Genomic DNA, 27,465 nt, shown 5'->3' with positions numbered 1-27,465 from the left:
ACTAAGCCATCAGAGCCAGCATATAGAAGTGAATTCATTCCAGGTCAATATATGGTTTTACCTCTCATCAGTTTTACACTTCTTGTACATTTGTAATTCTGTGAATAACTCCAGGAGGATTTGAGCTTGAGCTATAAAATTGTTTCTTTAATCAGAAGAAAATCAGTGCGATTATGAATTTATTTCAGTGTTGATGTGTAGAATAGAAAATAGGGAACTCCAGCTGGAAGCCTGTAGACTGATAAGTTCCTACCATCGTAATCTTTAGTTGGAAGTATAACGACCTAGACATTGATATTCTTCCTCAATCCAATCCCTTCTCTGATATATTGTTTGAAAACCCTTACTGACTGATTTTTCTTGTAGTTCTACTTACTGCTAATAATCAGTCATCCCAGTTCTCATTTTCCAGTTGCCTGAGTGAATCACTTTTGAGAGTCCTCTGTTAGCTATTTACTGTTCATTTCCTTATTTTTAAAATGCCAGCTATATAGAGATAATCATCATAATTTTTGTGTCCTGTTTTCACAAGGAGTATAGGAAACATACATTTGGAATTTATTTATTTTGGGAAGATGTGGTGGCTAGAAACAAAAGAGTCAAATATAATATAGGGCATATATATAAAGGCTGCATCCTATAAGAAATGTGTTTTAAGGCTTATAAGGCATTTTTATTTTCTTTATTTTATAAGACTGCAAACTTGATAACCTCTTAGAGAAAAGCCTGGCAAATCAAGGAAAACATTTGCAGCAAGACTTTTTTACTCAACTTCAGAATACAGACACAGTTGAGAAAACTATCAGCCAGAAGTCACACTGCAGAGAACATCAGAGCACTCACTCAGAAATAAAGCCCTTTGAAATTGGAAGTAGCTTAAGCCCTAATGCAGCCCTTACCATATGCCAGAAACTTGACACAAAGAGGAACTTCTGTGATGATACCATATTTTGGCAAACCTTATACCCTCAGACGACCTTTACTGTACATCAGAGAACTCAGATGAGTGTGAAGCCCTATGAAGAATGTGGAAAATCATTCTCTAGGAAGTCATACCTCATTGGACATCAGAGAACTCATAGTGGGGAGAGACCTTATGCATGCAATGAATGTGAGAAAACTTTTACCCACATGTCATACCTCAGAGAACATCAGAGAAGTTGCATAGGGGAGAAACCCTATGAATGTATTGAATGTGGGAAAGCTTATGGCCATAAATCAACCCTAAAAAGACATCAGAGAACTCACACAGGGGAGAAACCCTATGAGTGTAGTAAATGTGGAAAAGCCTTCTATAGAAATTCTCACCTCACTGAGCATCAGAAAAGTCACACAGGGGAGAAACGCCATGAATGTACTGAATGTGGGAAAGCTTTTACCCACATATCATACCTCAGAAAACATCAGAGACGTCACACAGGGGAGAAACGCTATGAATGTGGTGAGTGTGGAAAATCTGTTTGTAGGAAGTCATACCTCATTGTGCATCAGAGAATTCACACAGGGGAGAAAGCCTATGACTGTGATAAATGTGGGAAAACTTTTAGACATAAGTCATCCCTAAAAATACATCAGCGTACTCACACGGGGGAGAAACCCTACGAGTGTAATAAATGTGGAAAATCCTTCAATAGAAAAAGTTATCTCAGTGATCATCAGAGAAGTCACACAGGGGAGAAACCCTATGAATGTAATAAATGTGGAAAATCCTTCCATAGAAAGAGTTACCTCACTGAGCATCACAGAATTCACACTGGGGAGAAACCCTATGAGTGTAACAGATGTGGAAAATCCTTCTATAGAAAGTCATACCTCATTCTGCATCAGAGAAGTCACACAGGGGAGAAACCCTATGAGTGTAACAAATGTGGAAAATCCTTCTATACAAAGTCTTACCTCACTGAGCATCAGAGAAGTCACACAGGGGAGAAACCCTATGAGTGTAACAAATGTGGAAAGTCCTTCTATAGAAAAACTAACCTCACTGAGCATCAGAGAAGTCACACAGGGGAGAAACCCTATGAGTGTAACAAATGTGGAAAGTCCTTCTATAGAAAGTCTAACCTCATTGAGCATCAGAGAAATCATACAGGGGAGAAACCCTATGGATGTATTCAATGTGGTAAGGCTTTTAACTGGAAATCATTACTAAATAGACATCAGAGAATTCACACTGGGGAGAAACCCTATGGATGTAATGAATGTCAGAAAGTTTTCACCTATAAAGTCAACCTCAGGTTACATCAGAGGGTCCACACATGAGAGAAACCCTATGAATGTAATACATGTGAAATATCTCTCTATAGGAAGTTTCACTTCACTCGGCATCGGAGAATTCACACAGGACAGAAACCTTAGGAGTGTAACAAGGGTGGAAAATCCTTCAAGAGAAATTCTCATCTACCTCTGCATCATAGAATTCACATGGGAGAAACCCTGTGAATAGGTTGAATGTGAGAAAGCTTTTAGCCAAATGCCAGTCCTAAACACTTCAGAGAACTCACACTGGGGAGAAATCCCATTATTAGTGAATGTGGGAACGTTTTCATCTACAAACAACCTCAGAGTACGTCAGACAGTCCCCATGTGGGAGAAACTCTATGAATGTAATGGATATGGGGAAACTTTGACTGGAAGTGCAGCATCACAGAACTCGGGAAGATCAGTGAATATAATATACATGGAAATTTTCCCTTCGAGAAATCAACAAAACTCACAGAGAAATCCCTCATGTGTATTGTGTATGGATAGTGTTTCAACCAGATTTCAGCCCTCATTGGACATTAAGGACTCACACAAGAGCTAAATCCTTGATATTAATCACTTATGAACACTCTTTCCACCAGACTACTCAATGGTTGTTAGAAATTTACACAGGAAAAAATTCCTGTGAAGGTAACGGTTGAGGAAAACTTTTCTTGCCAAAGACCACCTCCAATTTAATTGTACTGGAATCCAACATGAGGGTTGTGGGGATTATGCACTTTTTATGCAAAAACTATCATCATGTAAATATGTTAGAGGATACATTTGGTTAGTTAAAATACATATGTTCCTATTTTTTCTTACTGTCTTCTGGTCAGTGTATATAAGGAAGACCATTGTTACTGAATTGCCTCTTCAAGAAAGAAGCCAAACAGTGTTTTCTGCAAGACTTTTATTGTCTCAAGGTCAGCAGTGCATTTAGTGTGAATATTAGATTCATTATGCAAAAGTCATAAGCACAGTTGTTTGGAGAACAAATCTGATTCAATCGAGGAGTTGCTTTGAACAGTGGTACTCAATATTTACACTGTAAACAGAAAAAGAATTTGTATTTTCATTCTCCTTTAGTTCAAAATGCTTTAAAATTATCTGGGAGTTTTTTGACCCACATATTACTTAGAAATGTGTTGTTCAATCTGCAAATATTTTGATATTTTATAGCCATGATTTATTAATGACTAGTTTCATTGTCTTGTCATATGAGAAAATGTTTTGTATGAGATCTGCTCTTAAATTTGTTGAATTGTGCTTTCTGACCCAAACTGTTTCCTATCTCAATCAAAGTGCCATCTGATCTTAAAAATGAGTATTCTGCTGTTGTAGAATAAAGTATTCTATAAATGTTGATTAGATCCCATTGACTGATGGTGCTGCTCAGTTCTGCTATGTCCTTGTTTTGACTGATGAATCCATGAAGTACAAATGGAAGTTTGCTGAAATCTCAGACTATAATTGTTATCAGTTCTTGCCTCACCAATTTGGATGATCTGTTTTTAGGCACACACTCTTAAGGACTGTTATATCTCCTTCTTGTCTCTACCCCTTTATCATTATGTAATGTTCCTCTTTATTCCTGATAATTTTCCTTCCTTAAAGTTGGCTTTGTCTGAAAGTAATAAAGCTACTCTAGTTTTCTTTTGGTTTGTGTTAGTATGACATTTTTTTCCTCATCCCTTTACTTTTAATATATCTCTTTTTATATTCACAGGGGTTTTGTACAGGTAGCATATTTGGGTCTTTTTTTAATCCACTGAGATTGTTTTTTCATTGGTACATTTAGATAATTCACATATATCTGCCATGTTTTAAAATATTATCTATTCATTGTACTTCTTCATTCTTCTCTTTTTCTTCCTTGTATAATTTTAACTGTGTATTTTATATGATTGCATTTTCTTTCTTCTTGGCATATCAGTTATAATTTTTAAAGCTTTAGTGGTTGCCCCAGAGTACAGTATACACTGAAAGGTAATTCAAGTAGCCTTCAGATAATACTCTGTATGCTGGAGGCTTGAACAGGATATATCTAGATATTTTAATTTATATATGGCCTGGTATTCTCTGGCTTCCTGGATCTGTGGTGGGAGTGTGTCACTAATTTTGAAAAACTCAGCCATTATTTTTTGTTGTTTATTTTTTGTTAAGAACCACGCGGCTTGCAGGATCTTAGTTCCCTGACCAGGGATTGAACACAGGCCATGGCAGAAAGTGCTGAGTCCTAATACTGGACCACCAGGGAGCTGCCCTAATTTGTTTCTTTTTTCTTCTTCTGGAATCCTAATTATATGTACATTCCTTCCTTTGTAATTGTTCTCACATTCCGTAGGTGTTTTGTCCTTTTTTTTTCTTCCGTTTTTTCCTCTTGTATTTCAATTTCTGATGTTTCCATCTTGAAGTTCATTTATTGTTCCTCTGCTGTGTCCAGGCTACTTGGGAGCCCATCAAAGGTATTTTCATTTCTGCTGCACTGTTTTTAATTACTAGTTTTTCCCTTAGGTTCTTTCCTAGAATTTTGATCTCTGTTCTTCTAATGTCCATTTGTTCTTGCATTTTGTCCATTTTTGCAATAGAGGTTTTAGCATATTAATCATATTTTTAAACTCCACTCTGATAATTCCAAAATCTGTCATATCTAAGTCTCTTTCTCTTGGCTTTGTCTCTTCATACTGTGTTTTTTTCTTCTCTTGTAATACATTGTAATTTTTTGTTGAAAGGCAGACATGATTTATTGGGTACAGAAACTAAGATAAATAGGACTTCAGAGGGAGAGTTAATGTTTATCTTGGTAAGATTTATGCTAGCATGTTCACTGTTTGCTATACCTGTAGGTGTCTAAATCAATTTCGTCTAATATGCTTGTTTTTCTGTTCTTGATTATCTTTGAGTTTCCCTAGAATTTCCTCTTCAGAGTCTAAATCTTGCAGTTCTTTCAGCTGTAATCCTCTTTTATGCAAGAATCCTGTTGATGAGTTGATAGGTGTGGGGGGAGGGGAAGCATTCTATGATTACATATCAGTCTTTTACTTGACCTGTGCCCCTGGGATGTATCCTTCTCAAGTGCTTCTCAGCTTTTTGTTTCCCATTGGTGTGAGAAACAGGGAGGCTTGAAGTTGAGTGTTTTCCTTCCCCTACATGTGTTAGATTAGCTCAAAGTAGTTTTCCTTAAGAACAGGCACAGAACAGTATGCTCTGGATATATTAAAAATGGCTCCTTTTCCCCCTCCCTGCTGGAAACACGAGGGGATTTTTCTCTGACCGTCATCAGGAGAACTTGGTGGGGCTCCTTGAGGTAAAACTCATGAATGTGTGGCATTTCCTCTAAGAATAGGCTCACGGGAGTTTCTAAATCTCAAGCTAGTCCATACTCAAGCTCCAGCAGTTTGATTATATTTACCTACCAGTTTCTGGCTCTAGCAGCTTCTTCTCTTGGCAAGCTGTGTTTCTCTGTATTCACCTTTCTTGGGGCATTTGTTTTCCCAGTGACCTCAGTGTCTTAGAAGTGTTGTTCATTTTGTTAGGTTTTCTTCATTGTTGTAAAGATGGGACTGACAGTTTCCGACTTTTTTACTTTTTGGAGTAGAAACCAGAGCAGTCTTCACAGTTTTTGATTATACTGCTGGGCTTAGACTCAAATAATCTTGACATACTGTACCAGGAGTACAGCTTTCATCCCATGTGTACTGTCTGGGTGGGGATATTCACTGCCATGTCTGTAAGAAGTAGCTTCTGCAACCCCGGGCGGGCAGAATTGAGAAATTTCAGTGTCCTGTCCCTCCGTAAAAATGCAAAATTCTGAAATGGGGGAATGGAGCCCATTTGCTGGTTTGAATTTGCTCAGATTAGCATGCCCACAGCAAAGATCTGTGGGGTGAGGAAAGGGGAAAGTAGTGCATTCATATTTCAGACTCTGGCTGTTCTTAGTTTAGATTTTCTTGAATGTATGTTTTTCACTTTGTGATATGCCCTTCAGGCAATATCCAGAAACTTAATAATATTTTATAGACAACTTTATCCAGTTAAATCAGTTATTTTGCTGTTGATTTGTTTTCTCTTTTTTAATATGAGTAGATGATCCACCACACCTCAATGGTTAGCCTCAGAAAACCCTCTGGCTGCTTTAAAATTTTTCTCTTTATGTTTAGGTTTTGAAGTTTTTCTGTTGTGTACCTACATATTTTCTTCACATTTATGTTGCTTTGATTTTCAGATTCTTGGATACAAAACGTAATTTCTTCACCAAATTTTGAAAATATTCAGTAATTATTTCTTCAAATATTTTATCATTTTTCTGTGTCTTAACCACACACATTCAATCACTACTATTTTCTCGCAGGTCACTGATAACAGTGTTCACTTGTTTCTCAGCCTATTTCTCTCTCTGATCTTTAGTTTAGGTAATTTCTATGGATCAAGAATGTGCCCCCATAACAAAAAGCAATTGCCTAGTTGTGCATGACTGAAAATACTTGTGTGACATATTTTGTTCGTTTATACAGTTGTTTTTGACTGAATTAGTACAAGTTGGGTACTAAGTGCTCTGTCACTAGCAGCCCAGAAGTCTAAAGACCCTGCATTTTTTAAAAGGTCATTGTGATTGTTTTGCAGAAAATGTTTTAAAGATGCTAAGATTAGAGGCAAGTGGACCATCTGGAGGTGGCTGGAGTAAACCCAGGAGAGAAACTATGATGCCCACAGGCTTGATGTATGTTCCCAGGTTAATCCAGCTAATAGGCCTTAACTCTATATCTTCTGGGGCAGATGTTTGTCTGCCTTCGAGGAATAAGCAGGGATTGGATCCTGGACAGCCAATGAACTGAATCTGTTAAAACGTACTATCTTATCTTCCATGTAAATTTGATGATAGTAACACCACCATCACCACCTAACACTTGTAAAACACAATGGTGTATTTCCACTCTCTTTATATATTGGGTTGGCCAAAAAGTGCCTTCGGTTTTAAGTAAAAGTAAAAGACACATTTTTCATTTTCACCAAGAACTTTATTGAACAACATATTCATCCTTTTGTTCCACTACCTTTTGCCATTTTTCAAGCAACTTCATAATTTCATCTTCCCAAAACTTTTTATCTTTTTGAGCAAAGAACTGTTCCAGGTGCCTTTTACAGTATTCCAGGGAATTGAAATTTTTTCATTAAGAGAATTTTGTAAAGACTAAAATAAATGGAAATCCAAAGGTGCAATGTCTGGTGAATACAGAAGATGAATCAGAACTTCCCAGCCAAGCTGTAACAGTTTTTGCCTGGTCATCAAAGAAACACGTAGTCTTGCATTATCCTGATGGAAGATTATGTGTTTTCTGTTGACTAATTCTGGGTGCTTTTCATTGAGTGCTGCTTTCAGTTGGTCTAATTGGGAGCAGTACTTCTTGGAATTAATCGTTTGTTTTTCCAGATGGAGCTCATAATAGAGGACTCCCTTCCAATCCCACCATATACACATCAACTTCTTTGGATGAAGACTGGCCTTTGGTGTGGTTGTTGGTGGTTCATTTCTCTTGCCCCATGATCTCTTCCATTCCACATTATTGTACAGTATCCACTTTTCATCGCTTGTCACAATTTGTTTTAAAAACAGAACGTTTTCATTACGTGTAAGTAGAGAATCGCATGAGGAAATATGGTCAAGAAGGTTTTTCTCGCTTAACTTATGTGGAACCCAAACATCAAAGCAATGAACATACGAAGCTGGTGCAAATGATTTTCAATGCTTGATTTGGATATTTTGAGTATGTCAGCTATCTCCCGTGTGGTATAATGTTGATTGTTCTCAGTCAATGTCTTGATTTGATGGCTATCAACTTCAACTGTTCTACCCAACTGTGGAGCATCCTCCTGCAAGAAATCTCCAGCACAAAACTTCGCAAACCACTTTTGATATGGTCGATCAGTCACAGCACCTTCTCCATACAGTGCACAAATCTTTTTTTGCATTTCAGTTGCATTTTTACCTTTCTCAAAATAATAAAGCATAACATGCTGAAAATGTTGCTTTTTAAAAATCCGTCTTCAATATTAAAATGGCTGCACAAAAATTCACCAACTTTGATAAATCTTTTTTTAAATGCAGGGTGATATGACAGCTGTCACATACAGCCTAACAAAATTGTTTCAAATGATGTTAAAGACAGCTAAGTTCTACTAGAGCCATCTTACAGAAAAAGCTGAAAGAACCTGTTGGCCAATCCAATAGATGAACGTCTTCATACTTCATAATAGCCCTATGAGGTTGATAATATATTATACACATTTTTCAGATAAACATACAGTGGTACAGAGTTTGTGTCCTACCCAGTGTCCCACAGGAAACCTGAGACATCTGCACATGCAGTCTGGTAACAAGTCCATGTTTTCAAACGTTGTGTTATTTACCAAACCTGGAAAAGTCAGAGTACACTATGTGGGACTCCATCATACTAATCACAAAGTCAGACAATATATGGATTACAGAGTTAAGATTTGCAGTCAGTTCTAGGTAGGTATTTCATTGAAAACACATCAGGAGTATGAAAAATAGGTATATGTTTTCACCTTATGAAACTAGACCTAGAACAACAGTTCAGACCTAAATCAAGCTGGATAAAAGAAATAAAAAATAGAGCAGATATCAGTTAAATTGAGTAGAGAATGACTGTAGGGAAAAATCAACAAAATCCAAAGCTGGTTGTTTGAAGAGATCAAGACAATCAATAAACCTTGAGCCAGGCTAAGCGAGGAAAGAGAGAAGACGTAAATTACTAGTACCAGAAGTCAAAGAGGGACCATCACTACTAAATACATAGATATTAAAAGGAAAATGAAGGAATATTACGAATAACTATATGCCCCCAATTTGTATACCTTAGGTGAAATGAACCAGTTTCATGAAATATAACTTCATAAAAGACAGTCTACCAAAACTCACACAAGGATGTGATTTGCCAATGTATTATAAAGAAATCAGATCAAAATTAATAAACTTGTAGAACAGAGTGGAAAAACTTTTTGATTAGTGAGGGATCCATTCAGAGACATACATTTCAAATAAACATATTGCCAGCTGTGTAACACAGATATTAGCAAATTAAGTAGATGAGGGACCAGGCAACCTCAACCCATGAAGTTCCCCTTTTAGAAAGCCCTGTACAACCTAGGTAACTATCCTTTTGAATGACCCTGCTTCTCCCTTTCTGCACCCTAATTCCTGCTCTTATACTTTAAATTTGCCAAGAAAAAGTGAAACCTCAAAAGCACAGACACGCAACCAACCCCAGACCGTAATAAAGGCAGAGCTCCATGTCCATGCTCCCTGCCTGTATATCTAACGCACTCTGTGGCCCTCAGGTGTGCCCTGTACCCTCCAGGACCTCTTGTTCTTCTGAACTTCCTGATGATTTCTTGCTCAGGTGCATCCTGTGATCATAATAACCACAAGCATTGGTCTAGCCATAGCATTGGCTCTGGTAGGAGAAATGTCTGTGGTACCAATAGTACATCCTAGGTGAGTGCCTCAGGGATTCCTACTCAATAACCTCACTATCAGTAGAATGAGACCAACACCAGCAGGATTACATGGTTGTACTTGCAATTAACCAAGGGGAATGCCCTTTAGCTGTGACTGGCTTAGTGATTGGCTAACCTATCTGGGTAACACCCTTTGGAAAGGAAGCAGCCATTTGCTGGAGGTCCATGACACTGCTGTCTGTTTTTGTGTATTATCTCTACCATGTGTTGCCAGCAGTACCCATCCCCAAGTATCACAACTGCCATAATAATTCAACAGTCTTCCCAGAGCTGCATGATCAAGGCTGTATGATCTATTAAAACAATTAGACCAGTAATTATAAAGACCTAATTAACTGTTCATATACTCAAGAGTCCTCCACACCTCTTGCCAAGGAGAGCTGAAGAAGGTGGATTGAATCATAAGGCTATTATCACTGCCCAAGGTGGAGCTCTGGTCAAAGGCACAAGGAAAGGATATTCCCATAGGTAAGGTGAAGGAAAACTTCTCCCTGCATCCACTGAGGGAGTAGGTGCTTCCAGGACTATTGTGTCCTAACCTAGATGAGTGAGATATTCTTGCGACAGAAACTAACAGCACCAAGAAAATCGACCAAGACTTGCTTTCTCTCAGTGGCTGCCTCACCCCCTGCCATCACTCTTTGTCCCCCAGCCTGATGGGATATCATGTGTTATGATTTGATTTCTTTTGTATCATGATCCATCTTGTGTGAAATTATAGGACTTAAGCTATGTTAAATAATTTTAAGTGGAGTCATAGTGGCTAATGTAAACTTACGTATTGGTTGTTTTGAAATGTTTGGTATGTGACTGTAGATGTCTTGGTATGATGAATTGAGTGTTACTTTAGGTACAGAAACAGACGTGGATCAATGGAACAGAGAGCCTAGAAATTAACCCACACACATAGGGTCAATTAATCTTCAACGAAGGAGGCAAGAATATACAGTGGAGGAAAGACAGTCTCTTTAGCAAGTCGTGCTGGGAAAGCTGCCCAGCTGCGTGTAAATCCGTGAAGTTAGAACACACCCTTACACCATACACAAAAATAAACTCAAAATGGCTTAAAGACTTAACTGTAAGATTTGACACCATAAACCTCCTGGAGAGAACATAGGCAAAAGTTTCTCTGACATAAATCGTGACAATGTTTTAATAGGTCAGTCTACCAAGGCAAGAGAAATAAAAGGAAAAATAAACAAATGGGACCTAATCAAACTTAGAAGCTTTTGCACAACAAAGGAAACCATAAACAAAACAAAAAGACAACCTATAGACTGGGAGGAAATATTTGCAGATGATGCAACTAACAGGGGTTTAATTTCCAAAATATACAAACAGCTCATATAACTCAATAACAACAAAACCCAATCGAAAAGTGGACAGAAGACCTAAATAGACATTTCTCCAATGAAGACATACAGATGGCCAAAAGGCACATGAAAAGATGCTCATCATCCCTAATTATCAGATAAATGCAAGTCAAAAGTAAAATGAGGTACCACTTCACACCACTCAGAATAGCCATCATTTAAAAAGTCTGCAAGTAACAAATGCTGGAGGGAGTGTGGAGAAAGTGCAGCCCTCCTACACAGTGGGTGAAAATTGGTGCAGCCACTATGAAAACAGTACGGAGGGTCCTTGGAAAACTAAATATAGATTTGCCATATGAGCCAGCAATCCCACTACTGGGCATATATCAGGACGAAATTAATTTGAAGAGATACATGTACCCCTATATTCATAGCAGCTCTATTTATAATAGCTAGGACATGGAAACAACCTAAATATCCATCGACAGATGAATAGATAAAGAAGATGTAGTGTATATATATATATATACACACTACACAATGAATACTACTCAGCCATAAAGAAGAATGAAATAATGCCATTTTCAACAACATAGATGGACCTGGAGGTGATCATACTAAGTGAAGTCAGAAAGAGGAAGACAAATACCATATGATGGGCTTCCCTGGTGGCGCAGTGGTTGAGAGTCCGCCTGCGGATGCAGGGGACACGGGTTCATGCCCGGGTCCGGGAAGATCCCACATGCCGCGGAGCGGCTGGGCCCGTGAGCCATGGCCGCTAAGCCTGCGCGTCCGGAGCCTGTGCTCCGCAACGGGAGAGGCCACAGCAGTGAGAGGCCCGTGTACCACACACACAAAAAAAATACCATATGATATCACTTCTATATGGAATGTAAAATAAGACACAAATGAACATATCTACGAAAAAGACACTGACTCACAGATATAGAAAACAGACATGTGGTTGCTGTGGGGGAGGGATGGATTGGGAGTTTGGGATTAGCAGATGCAAACTATTATCTATAGAATGGATAAACAACAAGGTCCTACTGTATAGCACAGGGAACTATATTCATTACCCTGTAGTAAACCATAATGGAAAAGAATATGTGTATATGTATATGTATATGTATCACTGAATCACTTCGCTGTACACCAGAAACTAATACAACATTGTAAATCAACTATACTTGAATTTAAAAAAAAAAGTTCAGATAGGGAATTTGACGACATCCAAGGAAAGACTTCACTGAAACAGAGGGAGCAACTCATAAGATACACGACCCCCTGGATGTAACTACTATACTCTACTGGCAGGCTCCTTCAAATGAGACCACTGAACCCAGCAACTTGAAGGCACTTTGCTGGAGGACCGACTCCACCCTGCTGAGAGCTGTTCCCGACTGATGCTGCTGGAGCCTCTGTGGGAGCAGAGGGCAACTGCCCACTCATGCTTGTCTCAAAACCCGTTGCTGGACCAGAGAGATGGCTGCTGGTGCTGACACATTTCTTTCTTAGACTTCTCCTTGGTGTGTTTCGTTATCCCCTTTGAACGTTAACTATTTTGACCCATCTGTGATGTGTGCTAATTATGTGCAATAAACCAAGTGACTTGTTTCATGTACCTCCAATCACATGATTCTTACCTGGCCTTACTGCTGGGCCCTGTGACAAAACAGTGGGTCCAGTCCCTAACACAGTGTTGCACAAAAACTTAATGGACAACTGTAAGTGTTCTGAGCATCTTGTGCCAGTGCCTTCTGAAACTCCGGAGGAGATTCAGTAACTCCTCCATAAATGTAAAATCCCTATAGGAACTTCCTGGGCGTGGCTTGGTAGCACAGCATGCCAGCAGGCCAGGGCTGTGTTATTACTGTCCAGTGCCTCGGGGCTTTTTCCGAGGACCCTGTGTGTAAGACACTAGTGGAGGCAGACCCTAATTCTTGGGTGCTTCACTGGGACACCCAGGAAGGGGAGGCAGCCACTTACTAAGAGGCCTTACGAGAAGTCCTCCACAAAATTTCCAATACCAACACATAAGGTTCAGGTAACAGGAGAAAACTCAGAAAGTCCAACTGAGATCTGCAATTATATCTTAAATTGAAAGCTTAAAAATTTGGTGCAGAAGAGGGGAGAGAAGGGAGCTGATTGACTGTTGCGGGATTTTGGAATGGGCTCTGGATTGTTACTCTCAGCTGCTGAAATGTACCAACTAGCCAGTATCTCTTAAAGACCATAAAGATCCATCTGTGCTGTGTGCTCATTTCCTCTGAGATACCACAACCTAAGCCCTCTTGGCTTTCCCTGAATGAGGGCCGAACCAAAAAACACGCCTCATGAGATACCCCTGCCACCAAGGAAAAAGCAGATGAGGTTATGAAGGCCTCTAGTGATGAGGAGGGGAGGACAAGAGAAGGCAAGAACCTCTGATATTCTCACCAGAGCCCTCCCTCTCCTCACCTGGGTATTTATTGCCTGGCACCATGCCCACCTTTCATCATGGTGATTACTGCTAAGTTCAGTGAATGGAAAACATTAGATGAGGCCCATCTTGTGCTGCACAAAGTTGGCATGACCCGATGGGTTTACCATTTCTATGACTACAGTGACTCAAATGAACGCCTCTCTATTTCTAACCCTGAAGAGGGCCCATTTGACCCTGAGTCCAGCGGATTTTTACAAGGCACTCCCCCTAATTACAGAGTGGCACTATTCCATTTTATGAGGACTGATAAAACCATTCAAAAGGCACTGGAGGACATGAACCTGGTTTTTAGACATGGAGGAGAGATTTGCACCCAGACACCCAAATACTTGAGGCTTATGCTCCTCTTCCCCTACTGTCCTGGAGGGGCCTCCCTCAAGCAAACTTCCCTCGATGAAAAAGGTTCCCTATTTCCTCCCCAATAAATTCCCATCCTAATTTTACCCCGCAAGGGAATACATAGCAAACCTTTACTGGGTGTTATGAAACCTCAGAAATCACGACCACTTGATCTCTGAACAGCCAGTCTCTAAATTTCAGTTTATGAAACTAGCATTCTCCCACTACAGCCCCTTTCTACCATCCATCCTCTTGCCACAAAGCCCCCTCAGTCCTTAATGCTCCCTCTGTGTTCTTCCCTAACCTCCAGAACTTTCAGCCCTCTAAGCCCCTATCCTGGAAAATTGGTGGCTCCTGAGGGCTTTTTCCACCTCCTGGGGACGATCACTCTTACACCACTCTGGTGGACAATTGGGACAATAAAAATATTCTTTTGGCCCTGTTAGAACCAATATCACTGTCATTCCAGGCAGTCCCTCTAAATTCCCAGTGTGGGAGCCCTACTACTTACAGGGAATTGCTGGGAAAACCGTCAAATCCATTCAGATGTAACTGTTGGGATCACTCACATCAAATGGCTTCCTCTTATGGTGGCCCCCTTGGTTCTTTCTTTATTGGCATGGATGTACTTACATGAATCTATGCCACATGGAGGAAGCCCAGTTTCCTGGCCTTCCTGCTGGGAGTGGCCAGCTGGCTGCCAATGACTCTTCTTCTTCAGGTCAAGATGGTGAGCACCCCCAATACTGACTTAAACAGGGCACAGAAATGGCAGTCATGAAGCCCCCAACCTCCCCTTTCAATAGCAGTGTTTATCTGGTACTTAAGCTAGCCACTGATGAGTGGTGCCTCACCATGGACTAGCTAAGCCTCAGTTCTCAGTTTTCCCAATATCTAGTATTATAGAAAGATTGTGGAGATACAAAGGACCCAAGGAGTGTCCTTTGCCATCACTGACCTAGCTAATATATCTGTTCCCATCTCAAAGGAATCCCAGATCCAATTTGCTTTCACTTTTGAAGGGGTGAAACACATAGATATGGCTCCCAATGGCATATTTAAACAATACTGCAATTGCACGGACCTGTGCTCCTGGGATTTAGATAAATGCAATTGGAAAATTGCACTTTTGAGGCATTATTTTGATGGCGTTATGCTGAGGTGTCCCTCTGAGGGAATGATCTGGGCAGAGTTGCACACCCTTCCACACCACCTACACCAACGTGGCTGGGCAAATGCCCCTCAGGACACCTAATGCCCTGGGTTATCTTTACGTTTCTGAGCATCACCTGGGACTTTAAGGGCTGAGAGATTCCCCCAACTGCCAAACATCCATTGCTCACTATTGAATCACCCACTACGCTCAGACAGGCACAGCAAATAATAGACCTTTTCAGGTTCTGGTGGCAACACATCCCTCATCTCTCCACTATTTATTTGCCCTGTCAACCACATGTAAATTTGCCACCTTCCATTAGAATGAGGCCCAATACTGTGTTTTGGAAACTGCCCAACAGAAAGTCCAACAAGCCTTACCTTTAGTGCCACCTGACTCCACATTCCAAGTATAGCCTGACTACTCCTCCTGGATCCTCTGCACCAAACCTGTCTACCTGGTTTCTTCTGGGTTTTTGGCATAAAAGTTAAAATCTAGTATATCAGTGGCATCCTGATACATTGCCCTTGAGTGCCAACTCTTGGCATTCTACTGGACTCTTTTAGAAACTGAGGCCCTAAACGGCCCACACCCAAGACTACTCCATTCCCAAGTTTCTATAATGCCCTGGGTTAGAGATGTGTGCCAGCAGAAGCTCAGCACAGCCACTGAGGCATCCTTGGCAAAATGGAAACTGTATCTTCAAGAAGGGCTAAGCTTGACATCAAAAGCCTTTCCTACTTACAGAAGAATGTGACTTTCCCACGCTATAAGAGGTAACTCAAGGCTTTCTTGTCAACTGTTAATCAATATTCAAATAGCTCAGCCAGAAGGAACCCTATCGAAGCTCATCAAATGTTGGTACTCCGTATGGCTATAGCTATTCTTACCACTTTGTGCAGTCCTGAGAATTGAGTTACTGGTAGATCCCCTTGGGCCTACCCATCACACAAGGGCAATGTTGGAATAATACTGCTCCAGCCCACAACTGCACCACAGGGTGGAAAAATGGGAAATGTTAGAGAGCTGTGTTTGAAGGGCCTAGGCTAGCATGACACCAAATCTGAGAGCAAAGGGATTGAATCCCTTCACAGGAAATTGGCCCTCTGGAGGTGATGTCTAAGTGATACTCACCCACCAATTCTATATATCAAGTATTGTCACAAACTAATTGGCCCTGTGAGTGACCATACACAAAACTCACCTGGTTACAGGGACTGTGCTCCCATGATTTGTCCGTCAGCCTCATGGGTCAGTCCCAAGGATGCCTAAATAACATCCGGATCTTCCTTACCCTGGGATGTGAATGTGCCCAGAATCTTTATGTGCCTTGGATGAGCTCTGCTGGGGTTGAAAGGGCAGCCACCTGTTGTTTCCTAAATGTGTCCCTGATGACGCCAGAGAGGTGTTAATAATTTGTTCCACTAGCAGGAGGCACCAACTATGAAGGGCAGATATCAGGAAAGCCTCCTGTAACAGGCTAGTCTATCCCCAGCCCATGACCAACCCCAACTGGACAGCCACATGGGAGGGTCAAAGATTTGGAGAGGACGTCACCTCAAATGACTTTGCCCCAGCCCAAGAGTTCATTGCTGGAGATGACTATACCCCATACAGTAGAGAGGACACACCAGGGGCATATCACCATGTCAGAGACCTTGACACTTGCCCAGATTACTGCACTCCCGAGCTCACTCTAAAGTCTCTGAAACACTGCAATTGAATCTAAGTGTTTGTGTTGCCTTAATAGAATCAGGGGACCCACTGGAATATTACTTCCCTGAATTTGCCTGGTGTTTGCCTGCTGACCCTTCCTAATACCAACATGCTTGTCAGACTGTGAGTACATCCTCTGTCAACTGCAGGGCAGCCTTGCCTCCTATCTTCCCTATTGTGGTGGCTGAAAATGTGCATTCAGAAGCAGACAGTTTTCTTGCCAAGAAAAACTACCCATTTCGACTCCTTGCATTCACCTGCTCCCCTTGACCTTCCAATTTTCTGTGCTTACATGGGAATTCCCAACCATGATGTCTGTGGGCCACCACCATCCCCTACTGCTGACACTCTCATAACCTCATCCACTACACTTCCTCCTATACTTTCCACAACACTGGCAAGATGCTTAGCAAACACCACCAACATTTATATCCAATAGGCTGAGAGGGCTGCCCATACTTTGAAGTCAGAAATAGCTAGGCCTGTCGTTCGGCCTCCAATCACTTTTACTCTACCTTAAACGCTTACCCTGCTGACATATTCAATTTCAGTCAACTCCACTTAAAAAAAATGATGTCCTGGACTTCCCTGGTGGCGCAGTGGTTGAGAGTCCGCCTGCTGATGCAGGAGACACGGGTTCGTGCCCCGGTCCGGGAAGATCCCACATACCGCGGAGTGGCTAGGCCACTAGCCACTGAGCTGAGCCTGTGCGTCTGGAGCCTGTGCTCCGCAACGGGAGAGGCCACAGCAGTGAGAGGCCCGCGTACCGCAAAAAAAAAAAAAAAAAAAAAATGTCCTTTCCCTGGCCACCCTTCACTTACATGCCTCATCCATTTTCTACTCCAGTAGCTCCTCAAAGGGTCATTTTGAGGTAGGCTTTAAGCCTCCTTGGTGATTCTGTGCCCAGACACAAACAAATCTTGGTCAACATACCCCTTGAACCACACCACTGGGACTCAGCACAGATAGACATGAATGGGCACAAGTTCCTGGCTTTCTCACTGAAGGCCCCAATGAATATTTTACTGTAAGAACGGCCACCTTTTGCTTCCACTGTAGGCCCACAGTGTAAGAATCTCACCTAGTATATTACTCTCTTCCCCAGCCTTCTGATCAACTTCCCCTGGGCTACATACTAAGTGCACCATTGTCTCCCTTGTCCTGCCTCTGGAGGTATAAACCTTGGGATTCAAAATCCCTCAGTTTCCTAATCTGTTTGTCTACCACTGACAAAAAGCCATTTTCATTTCTTTAGTCCTGGGCATGTCCGTTCTGCTGGAACTGACTGAACTAGGCACCAGTGCAGTGGCCCTGGCCACCCAAAATTGGGTAGTTGGGGCCAAAATACAACTATTAGCCGTCTTTACAAATACAAAGCCTCCGTTAAACCCTATGCCTTGTGCAACAGTCCCAAGAGTCTCTTGCTCCAGTGGTTTCAGATAACCTCCTGGCCCTAGATTATCTTCTTGCCAAGGAAAGAGCAGTTTGTGCGCTCCCTGGGACCACGTGCTGGATGGTCATCACTAGCTCAGGACAAGTTCAAACTTCCTTACATCAGATGGCCCAAGATGTTAAAATGTTTTGTAATATTACCAAAATCTTTGAATAGATTCCCTAGGCCTCCAAGATCACTGACGTATTTTCATGGCTGGACATTTCAAGTTTGGGACAATGGCTACTGACTGTATTTCAGACCATTTTTTGTGTAATTATAGGATTTGTTATCATAACCAAAATCAAATACATACTTTCTTGGTACCTACCCCTGAGCTTTAATACATCTACTACCCAGGCTGTTAATGTCCTCACCATTAAATCTGATGCCTAGGTATATTAGGGTGGATTGTAGTGTAAGTGCCTGACATTAAGCTTTTGATTGCCCTGGCATCAATTTCAAAGACATACATCTCAAATAAAGGTATTGACAACTGTGTGACACAGCTATTAGCAAAAGTACTAAAGAAGGAACCAGACTGCCCCACTCATAAAATTTCCCTTCTAGAAAGTTCTGGGTAACCTTATAACCAACCCCTTGGGTCACTTCTTCTTTCCCATACCCTAATTCTCACACCTATGCTTTAAATTCACCCAAAAATTGTGAACCCACGAAACCATAGACACCCCACCCATCTAATCCTAGCAAATGGAGAGCCCCAGGTGTGCATTCCCCCCTCTCTCCCCACAACTTCACTGAGTGGTCCCATGTGTGCCATGTACTCTCAAGGACCTGAGAGTAATAAATCTTGTTCTTAAAAATTCCCTGATGGTTTCTTGTTGAGTTGTGTCCTATAGTCATAATGAGAACCACAAGGGCTGGCTCAGTCATAACACTTTCCCTAGTCGTGATGGTGGGAAATGTCTGTGGGGTTCACTTTGAGTCAATACAGTAAATGCACTTGCCCAGGCATTCCTGGCAGAGGACAAAGGTATCAGTAGGCGGAGTTGACACAACATATTACAACGGAGATGATTTTTTAATGTAAGGAAGTTTTCAGAGGGAATATAAAGATGTATTACACATTGGAAATAGCCATGTGGATGACATCCTTCTCATCACAAAAAGATAACCCAGAATTCTATATCAAGGGAATTATACTGCAAAAATGAGTTTGAAATAAAATAACATTTTTAGAAAAATGACAACTGAGGTATTTTGTTACAGCAGATATGCCAGATAAAAAATGAGAAAGATACTTGTTCAGGCTGTAGTAATGTCATAACAGATGCATACCTGTATCCACAAGAGGAAATTGAAGAGCAGCAGAGAGGGTAAATTTATCATCATATGTAAAAGACTGATCTTTTTTTTTCTTCTCCTTGTATGTGTGTGTTTTGTGTTTTGTTTTTGATAGGTAACTGCACTAAATGTGTCATGTAACATGGGTTCAATTGCTAAAGAAGTTACACAGGACACACAATGACTATACTTACAAATCTACAGTTTATTGAAGGAAAAGTATACAATGTAGTGACACATCTAAGTAATGATATGAATCACATTGAAACCTGTGTCATAGCAAGGGGTTTGTAGAGGTCACATTTTGGCTCTAATTATCCTACCTCTGTAAGTGCTGTGACAGAATATACTTTGTCTTAGATCAGAAACCACCAACATTTGCAAAGACCCCTTGAAATCAGGGAGCCCTAAATGGAATGTTAGCTGAGATATATTATTTTAATATTTTGCTAATCATTCAGGCATATTACTGCTATATATTGACCCTCAACAGCAGAGGCCTTCAGGGGTCTCACCAAAACCAAGTGCAATTATCTGTCCTACTGTTTTCAATACACAATGTTTATGAGTTGGTACAATATACCCTGATATTGCATGGACCCCAAGCAAAACTATTAATTAGTATTTTTCACTACTTGTTCAGAGTTCACTGCCATGCAGATATATTAGCAAAACAATTCAGGCTCATTCCAGGCCTGGTAGAGTTGAATCTCTGTTGATCATGAGCTGCCCATTCTCCTTTCTTGGCCCCGTATTGGGCACCATGCAGTGAACAGTGTACTTGCCTTCACCATGCTCTCAGTGTTAGTAGATTGCCTTTACTGGGCATTGTGCAAGTGGACCCATGTTTGGCTCGGTAACAACACCAAGTAATATTTTTCTGACCACAGTGGTATGAAATTAGAAATCAACTACTTGAGGAAAGCTGGAAAATCTACATATTGTAAAAATTAAACACCACACTCCTGAATAACATATGTATATATATATATATATATATATCTCAAAAGAAAAATCCAAGAATGTTTGAAATAAAAAATAGAACACAACTTACCAAACCTTATGGGAGCTACTATAGCAGTTCTGACAGGGAAGTTTTTAGCAATAAATGCATATATTAAGAAGTTAGAAAGACTGCAAGTAAACAACCAAACTTTACATGTTAAGAAAAGAAAAGCAACTTAAACCAAAGTAGCAGAAGGAAGGACATAATCAAGGTCAGAGTGAAAATAAATAAAATAGAGTTCAGGAGAACAATAGAAAAGATCAATGAAACTAAGAGCTGATTTTTTAATTTAATTTAATTTTATTTTGTGGTACGCAGGCCTCTCACTGTTGTGGCCTCTCCCGTTGCGGAGCACAGGCTCCGGACGCACAGGCTCAGCAGCCGTGGCTCACGGGCCCAGCCCCTCCACGGCATTTGGGATCTTCCCGGACCGGGGCACGAACCCGTGTCCCCTGCACCGGCAGGTGGACTCTCAACCACTGTGCCACCAGGGAAGCCCAAGAGCTGATTTTTTTTAAGAGATTTTTTAAATAGAAAAAAATGTTAGTTTGGCTAAGAAAAAAGGAAAGAAGACTTAAAGAAATGAAAGAAGAGAAATAATAAGTAACACTACAGGATACATAGGATTATAAGAGACTACTATCAATGATTATACAACAACAAATTAGATAACCTAAAAGATAATTTCCTACAGTCATGGAACCTACCCAATGGAACCAGGGAGAAATAGCAAGTCTGAACAGACCAAGAAAGAGTCAGGGGATTGAATTAGTAATCAAATGCCTCCCAATGCCTCCCAACGGAAAATCCCAGACCAGACACAACACACTGTGTAAAAGCACATATATAAAATATGTTAAACAGAATGCCAGTGGTATGTGCAAATAAAGATTACCTTCTCTCAGTGAATTAATTAGTTCATCACACTGTGGCTCGTGGAAAACAAAAGTTTCTAAGACACACGTATAAAAGATGATTATAAATAAGCCAGTTGTACTTGTAAAAATGACAGTGTAATTCTAGTACAAGACTGAGTTCAACATTCTGTGGAGCATGAAAACATTTTGTGAAGTTACTTGTATAGCCTTTTTCCTAATAAAGCTAGTTGTGTAATTGAAATAAGGACAGTGTTATTAGAGTGAAAAGTTTTAATCACCATACTGGAGTACATAGCATAATGTATGTAAAAACGTTCATGAAACATATAGAATGCTTATTGTATACATGAATAAGATTTCTGTTATTTTAGTGAATTAATATGATTACAATACTGTGATTCATTGAATACACTATGAAAAGTCACATGTATGAAAAATGTTTCAAGAACGCTAGTTGTATATGTAAATAAGTACAGTGTTATTTCAGTGAAAGAATCTGTTCACCAAGTACAATATATCATATACCCTGTAAAGTAATATGTATAAAAGACATTCCTAACAGTTAGAATTTTGTTGCATTTCTGTAGTGTTATTTGAATGACAGACTGTGTTCAGTAATCTGTGATGCATAGAATTCACTATAAAGAAAAATGTACATGTTTTACAGAATGTTAATTGTGTATGTGAATAAGGATAGTGTTATTTTACTGAATGAACAATTCACCACAACGTGCTACATGGAAAACATTATGTAAAGGTAGGATTGAAAACCATGCTTCTTTGAATACTAGTGTTTATGTGTATAAAGGTGATATAAATTCAGTGATAGAAAGTGTTTACCACTATTCTTAATGTAATATATTATGATAAAACTCACATATAAAATTGTTTCAAAGAATACTCATTGTATATATGAATATGGCAGAGTTATTTCGTGAAGGAAAGAATGACCAGACTGTGGTGCTAACGTTACTCTAATTAAGACACATATACAGGGCTTCCCTGGTGGCGCAGTGGTTAAGAATCTGCCTGCCAAAACAGGGGACGCGGGTTCGAGCCCTGGTCCGGGAAGATGCCATGGAGCAACTAAGCACATGAGCTACAACTAATGAGCCTGTGCACCTAGAGCCTGTGCTCCACAAGAGAAGCCACTGCAATGAGAAGCCCACACACTGCAACGAAGAGTAGCTCCCACTTGCCACAACTGGAGAAAGCCCTCATGCAGCAACGAAGACCCAGTGCAGCCAAAAAAAAAAAACCCCAAAAAAGACACATATATGAAGGTTGCTTCTACTGTATTTGTACTACTGAATGAGTCAGAGTTAAGTGGAAGAATGTGATTACTGGAAGAACGGGCATGGAATACATTTTGAAAACCACATGTATAAAAGATTATTCTAAAAGGCTAGTTTTATATGTAAATGTATAAAATGATAGGGTTTTTTCCAGTGAAAACGTGTTCAACACACTGTTGTTGGAATATGCTATGTAAAAATACCTGTGTAAAATAAATTTTAAAGACTGCTAGCTGAATATATAAATGAGAATATTAGCTCACTAAAGATATTTTCACCACGCTTTGATATTTGCTGTATACTATGTAAGCGCACAGGTATAAGAGATGTTTCTCAGAAAGTTATTTATACATATGAAAGAGCAGAGTGACATTTCACTGACATAATGTATTCACCAAATTCTAGTTCATGGAATACATTATTTAAAGAAGCGTATAAAAGATATTCCTCATAAAGCCAGTTGTATATGGGAAAAAGAACAGTGTATTACCATAAAAATTAGTTCCAAATACTGATGTATTAGAAACACTAGGGATCATAAGAAACTACTATGAATGAATTATTTGCCAAGAAATTAGACAATATAGAAAAACTAAATACCTATAAGCTTACAACCTACCAATTATGTATCATGAAAAATAGAAAATATGAACAGACCAACTACTAGTGAGATGAAATCATTGTGGTGCATCTAGAATATAATGCTTCAGTGAACATGGGGATGTGCATGTGTACAGGTTTCTATTTGAGATATTGATTTTGTTTCCTTCTGATGAATATCCATAAGTGGAATGCTGGTTCATTAGGTCGTTCTATTTTTAATTTATTGAGAAATGTCCATACTGTTTACCTTAGTAGTTGCACCATTTTATTTTCCAAACGACAGTGCACAAGGGTTCACTTTTCTCCACATCCTCACCAACTCTTGTTCTCTCTTGTCTTTTTTATATACATTCTAATATGCATGAGGTGATATCTTACTGGGAATTTGATTTGCATTTCTCCCACAATTAGTGATCTTGAGCACTTTTTCACGTGTCTGTTGGCCATTTGAATGTCTTCTTTGGAAAAATCTCTATTCATATCCTCTGCTAACTTTTTAATCAAAATGTTTTTTCTATTATTCGAGTTCTCTGTATATTTTCATAATTAGCCCTATCACATATATGATTTCAAAGATTTTCTCACATTCTATAGGTTACCTTTTCAATATATTGATGGTTTCCTTTGCTGTCAAGAAGCTTCTTAGTTCGATTTGGTCCCAGTTGTTTATTTTTGCTTTTGTTGCCTTTGCTTTGGGTGTCAAATCCAAAAAAAACCTTATTGCCAGAACTAATATCATGGAGTTTACCCTCCTATATTTCTTCTCAGAGTTACACAGTCTCAGGTCTTATTTTCAAGTCTTTATTCCATTCAGTTGATTTTTGTGTATGGTATAAATTAGGGGTCCAGTTTCATTATTTTGCATACAGCTGTCCACATTTCTCAACCCTATTTATTGAAGAGACAGTTCTTTCTCCGTTGTATATTCTTGACACTTTTGTTGTGAATTAATTGACCTTATATTTGTGAGTTTATTTTTGGACTCTATCTTCAGTTGCATTGATCCATGTGTCTGTTTGTCAACAGCATTCTTTTTTTCTATAGCTTTTCTAATATAGTTCCAATTTAGGAAATGTGAAGAATCCAGCTTTGTTGTTTCTCAAGATTGCTTTGGCTATTTGGGGTCTTTTGTGGTCCATGCAAATTTTAGGATTCTTTGTTCTAGTTCTGTGAAGAATGCCATTGGAATTTTGATACGGATTACATTGAATCTGTAGGTTTCTTTGGAGAGTCCGGATCTATTAACAGTATTAATTCTTCCAATCCATGACAATGAAATACCTTTCCTTTATTTGTGTCTTCTTTGATTTTTTAAAAATCAATCTCTTATAGTTTTCAGTCTTTCCCTTCCTTGGATACATTTATTCCAATTTATTTTATTATTTTTGATCCATTTGAATTGTATTGTTTTCTCTTTTTTAAACAACTTTATTGGAATATAATTGCTTTACAATGGTGTATTAGTTTCTGCTTTATAACAAAGTGAATCAGTTATACATATATCCCCATGTCTTCTACCTCTTGCCTCTCCCTCCCACCCTCTCTATTCCACCCCTCTAGGTAGACACAAAGCACTAAGCTGACCTCCCTGTGCTATGCAGCTGCTTCCCATTAGCTATCTGTTTTACATTTGGTAGTTATATATGTCAATGCCACTCTCTCACTTCGTCCCAACTTACCCTTCCCCCTCCCCATGTCCTCAAGTCCATTCTCTACATCTGCATCTTTATTCCTGTCCTGCCCCTAGGTTCTTCAGAACCTTTTTTTTTTTTTAGATTCCACATATATGTGATAGCATATGGTATTTATTTTTCTCTTTCTGACTTACTTCACTCTATACGACAGTCTGTAGGTCCATCCATCCACCTCACTACAAATAACTCAATTTCAATTTTTATGGCCGAGTAATATTCCATTGTATATATGTGCCACAACTTCTTTATTGATTCATCTGTCTATTGACACTTAGGTTGCTTCCATGTCTGGGCTATTACAAATTGAGCTGTAATAAACATTGTAGTATATGACTCTTTTTGAATTATGGTTTTCTGAGGGTATATGCCCAGCAGTGGGATTGCTGGGTCATATGGTAGTTCTATTTTTAGTTTTTTAAGGAACCTCCATACTGTTCTCCCTAGTGGCTGTATCAATTTACATTCCCACCAACAGTGCAAGAGAGTTCCCTTTTCTCCACACCCTCTCCAGCATTTCTTGTTTGTAGATTTTTTGATGATGACCATTCTGACCAGTGTGAGGTGATATTTCATTGTAGTTTTGATATGCTTTTCTTTAATGTTTAGTGATGTTGAGCATCCTTTCATGTATTTGCTGGCAATCTGTATATCTTTGGAGAAATGTCTATTTAAGTCTTCTGCCCACTTTTGGATTGGGTTGTTTGGTTTTTTTGATATTGAACTGTGTGAGCTGCTTGTATATTTTGGAGATTAATCCTTTGTCAGTTTCTTCATGTGCAAATATTTTCTCCCATTCTGAGGATTGTCTTTTCATCTTGTTTATGCTTTCCTTTGCTGTGCAAAAGCTTTTAAGTTTCATTCAGTTCCATTTGTTTATTTTTGTTTTTATTTCCATTCCTCTAGGAGGTGGGTCAAAAAGGATCTTGCTGCGATTTATGTCAGAGTGTTCTGCCTATGTTTTCCTCTAAGAGGTTTATAGTGTCTGGCTTCACATTTAGGTCTTTAATCCATTTTGAGTTTATTTTTGTGTATGGTGTTAGGGAGTGTTCTAATTTCATTCTTTTCCATGTAGCTGTCCAGTTTTCCCAGCACCACTTATTGAAGAGGTTGTCTTTTCCCCATTGTATATTCTTGCCTATTTTATCAAAGATAAGGTGACCATATGTGTGTCGATTTATCTCTGGGCTTTCTATGCTGTTCCATTGATCTATATTTTTGTTTTTGTGCCAGTACTATACTGTCTTAATTACTGTAGCTTTGTAGTATAGTCTGAAGTCAGGGAGCCTGATTCCTCCAGCTCTGTTTTTCTTTCTCAAGATTGCTTTGGCTCTTTGGGGTCTTTTGTGTTTCCATACAAATTGTGAATTTTTTTGTTCTAGTTCTGTGAAAAATGCCAGTGGTAGTCTGATAGGGATTGCATTGAATCTGTAGATTGCTTTGGGTAGTATAGTCATTTTCACGATGGTGGTTCTTCCAACAAAAGAGCATGGTCTATCTCTCCATCTGTTTGTATAATCTTTAATTCCTGTCATCAGTGTCTTATACTTTTCTTCATACGGGTCTTTTGTCTCCTTAGGTAGGTTTATTCCCAGGTATTTTATTCTTTTTGTTGCAATGGTAAATGTGAGTGTATCCTTCACTTCTCATTCAGATTTTTCATCATTAGTGTATAGGAATGCAAGAGATTTCTGTGCATTAATTTTGTATCCTGCAACCTTACAAAATACATTGATTAGTTCTAGTAGTTTTCTGATGGCATCTTTAGGATTTTCTATGTATAGTATCATGCCATTGGCAAACAGTGACAGTTGTACTTCTTTTCTGATTTGTATTCCTTTTATTTCTTTTTCTTCTCTGAGTGCTGTGGCTAGGACTTCCAATATTTTATGTTGAATAATAGTGGACATCCTTGTCTTATTCCTGATCTTAGAGGAAATGCTTTCAGTTTTTCACCATTGAGAATTATGTTTGCTTTGGGTTTGTCGTATATGGCTTTTATTATGTTGAGGTAGTTTCTCTATGCCCACTTTCTGGAGAGTTTTTATCATAAATGGTTGTTGAATTTTGTCAAAAGCTTTAATAATGATGTTTTAAACAACTACTTTTTGGTTTTTTGCCATTCCATGGGGCTTGTGGGATCTCAGTTCCCCGACCAGGGATTGAACCTGGGCCCCCTGCAGTGGAAGCGCAGAGTCCTCACCACTGGACCACCAGGGAATTCCCTAAACAGCTACTTTCAGGATGCATGTAGCTCAGTGTATATGAGTAAATAAATGTGATAACATTCAGCAATGCATTGTGGTTACTATAGGACACTTGTAAATATTATTCTATGAATGCATATTTAACAAGCTCTTAACACAGTGTTATTTTAGTGAATGAAAATACTATCATTCTATGATGCATGTAGTGAAATTTTAAGAACACTTTTTATAAAGATGTTTCTTACAAGCTACT

General features: G+C 39.4%; 1 protein-coding gene and 1 non-coding gene across 5 annotated transcripts in view; one reads left to right on the top strand and one right to left on the bottom strand.

Moving 5' to 3' along the window:
• Positions 1–3,907, top strand: part of LOC131762011 (zinc finger protein 420-like) — a 77,320-nt gene extending 73,413 nt beyond the window's left edge. The window contains exon 5 of one of the 4 annotated variants that reach the window (XM_067039813.1): positions 695–3,907. In XM_067039813.1, the coding sequence (XP_066895914.1) occupies positions 695–2,262 (1,568 nt within the window). In that variant the 3' untranslated portion in view covers positions 2,263–3,907. The remainder of the gene's footprint in view (positions 1–694) is intronic. The other 3 variants (XM_067039811.1, XM_067039810.1, XM_067039812.1) reach the window with 3 other exon arrangements.
• Positions 3,908–27,152: 23,245 nt separating this feature from the next.
• On the bottom strand, positions 27,153–27,225 carry TRNAG-UCC (transfer RNA glycine (anticodon UCC)). Its single transcript has one exon. It is a non-coding gene; the product is annotated as a tRNA-Gly (tRNA).
• Positions 27,226–27,465: the final 240 nt, after the last annotated feature.

The sequence above is a fragment of the Kogia breviceps genome, chromosome 8, assembly GCF_026419965.1.
Source record: "Kogia breviceps isolate mKogBre1 chromosome 8, mKogBre1 haplotype 1, whole genome shotgun sequence".
Classification (NCBI taxonomy): Eukaryota; Metazoa; Chordata; class Mammalia; order Artiodactyla; family Physeteridae; genus Kogia; species Kogia breviceps.
Note: the sequence above shows the minus strand (reverse complement) of the source record. Positions and strands in the feature narration are given on the sequence as shown.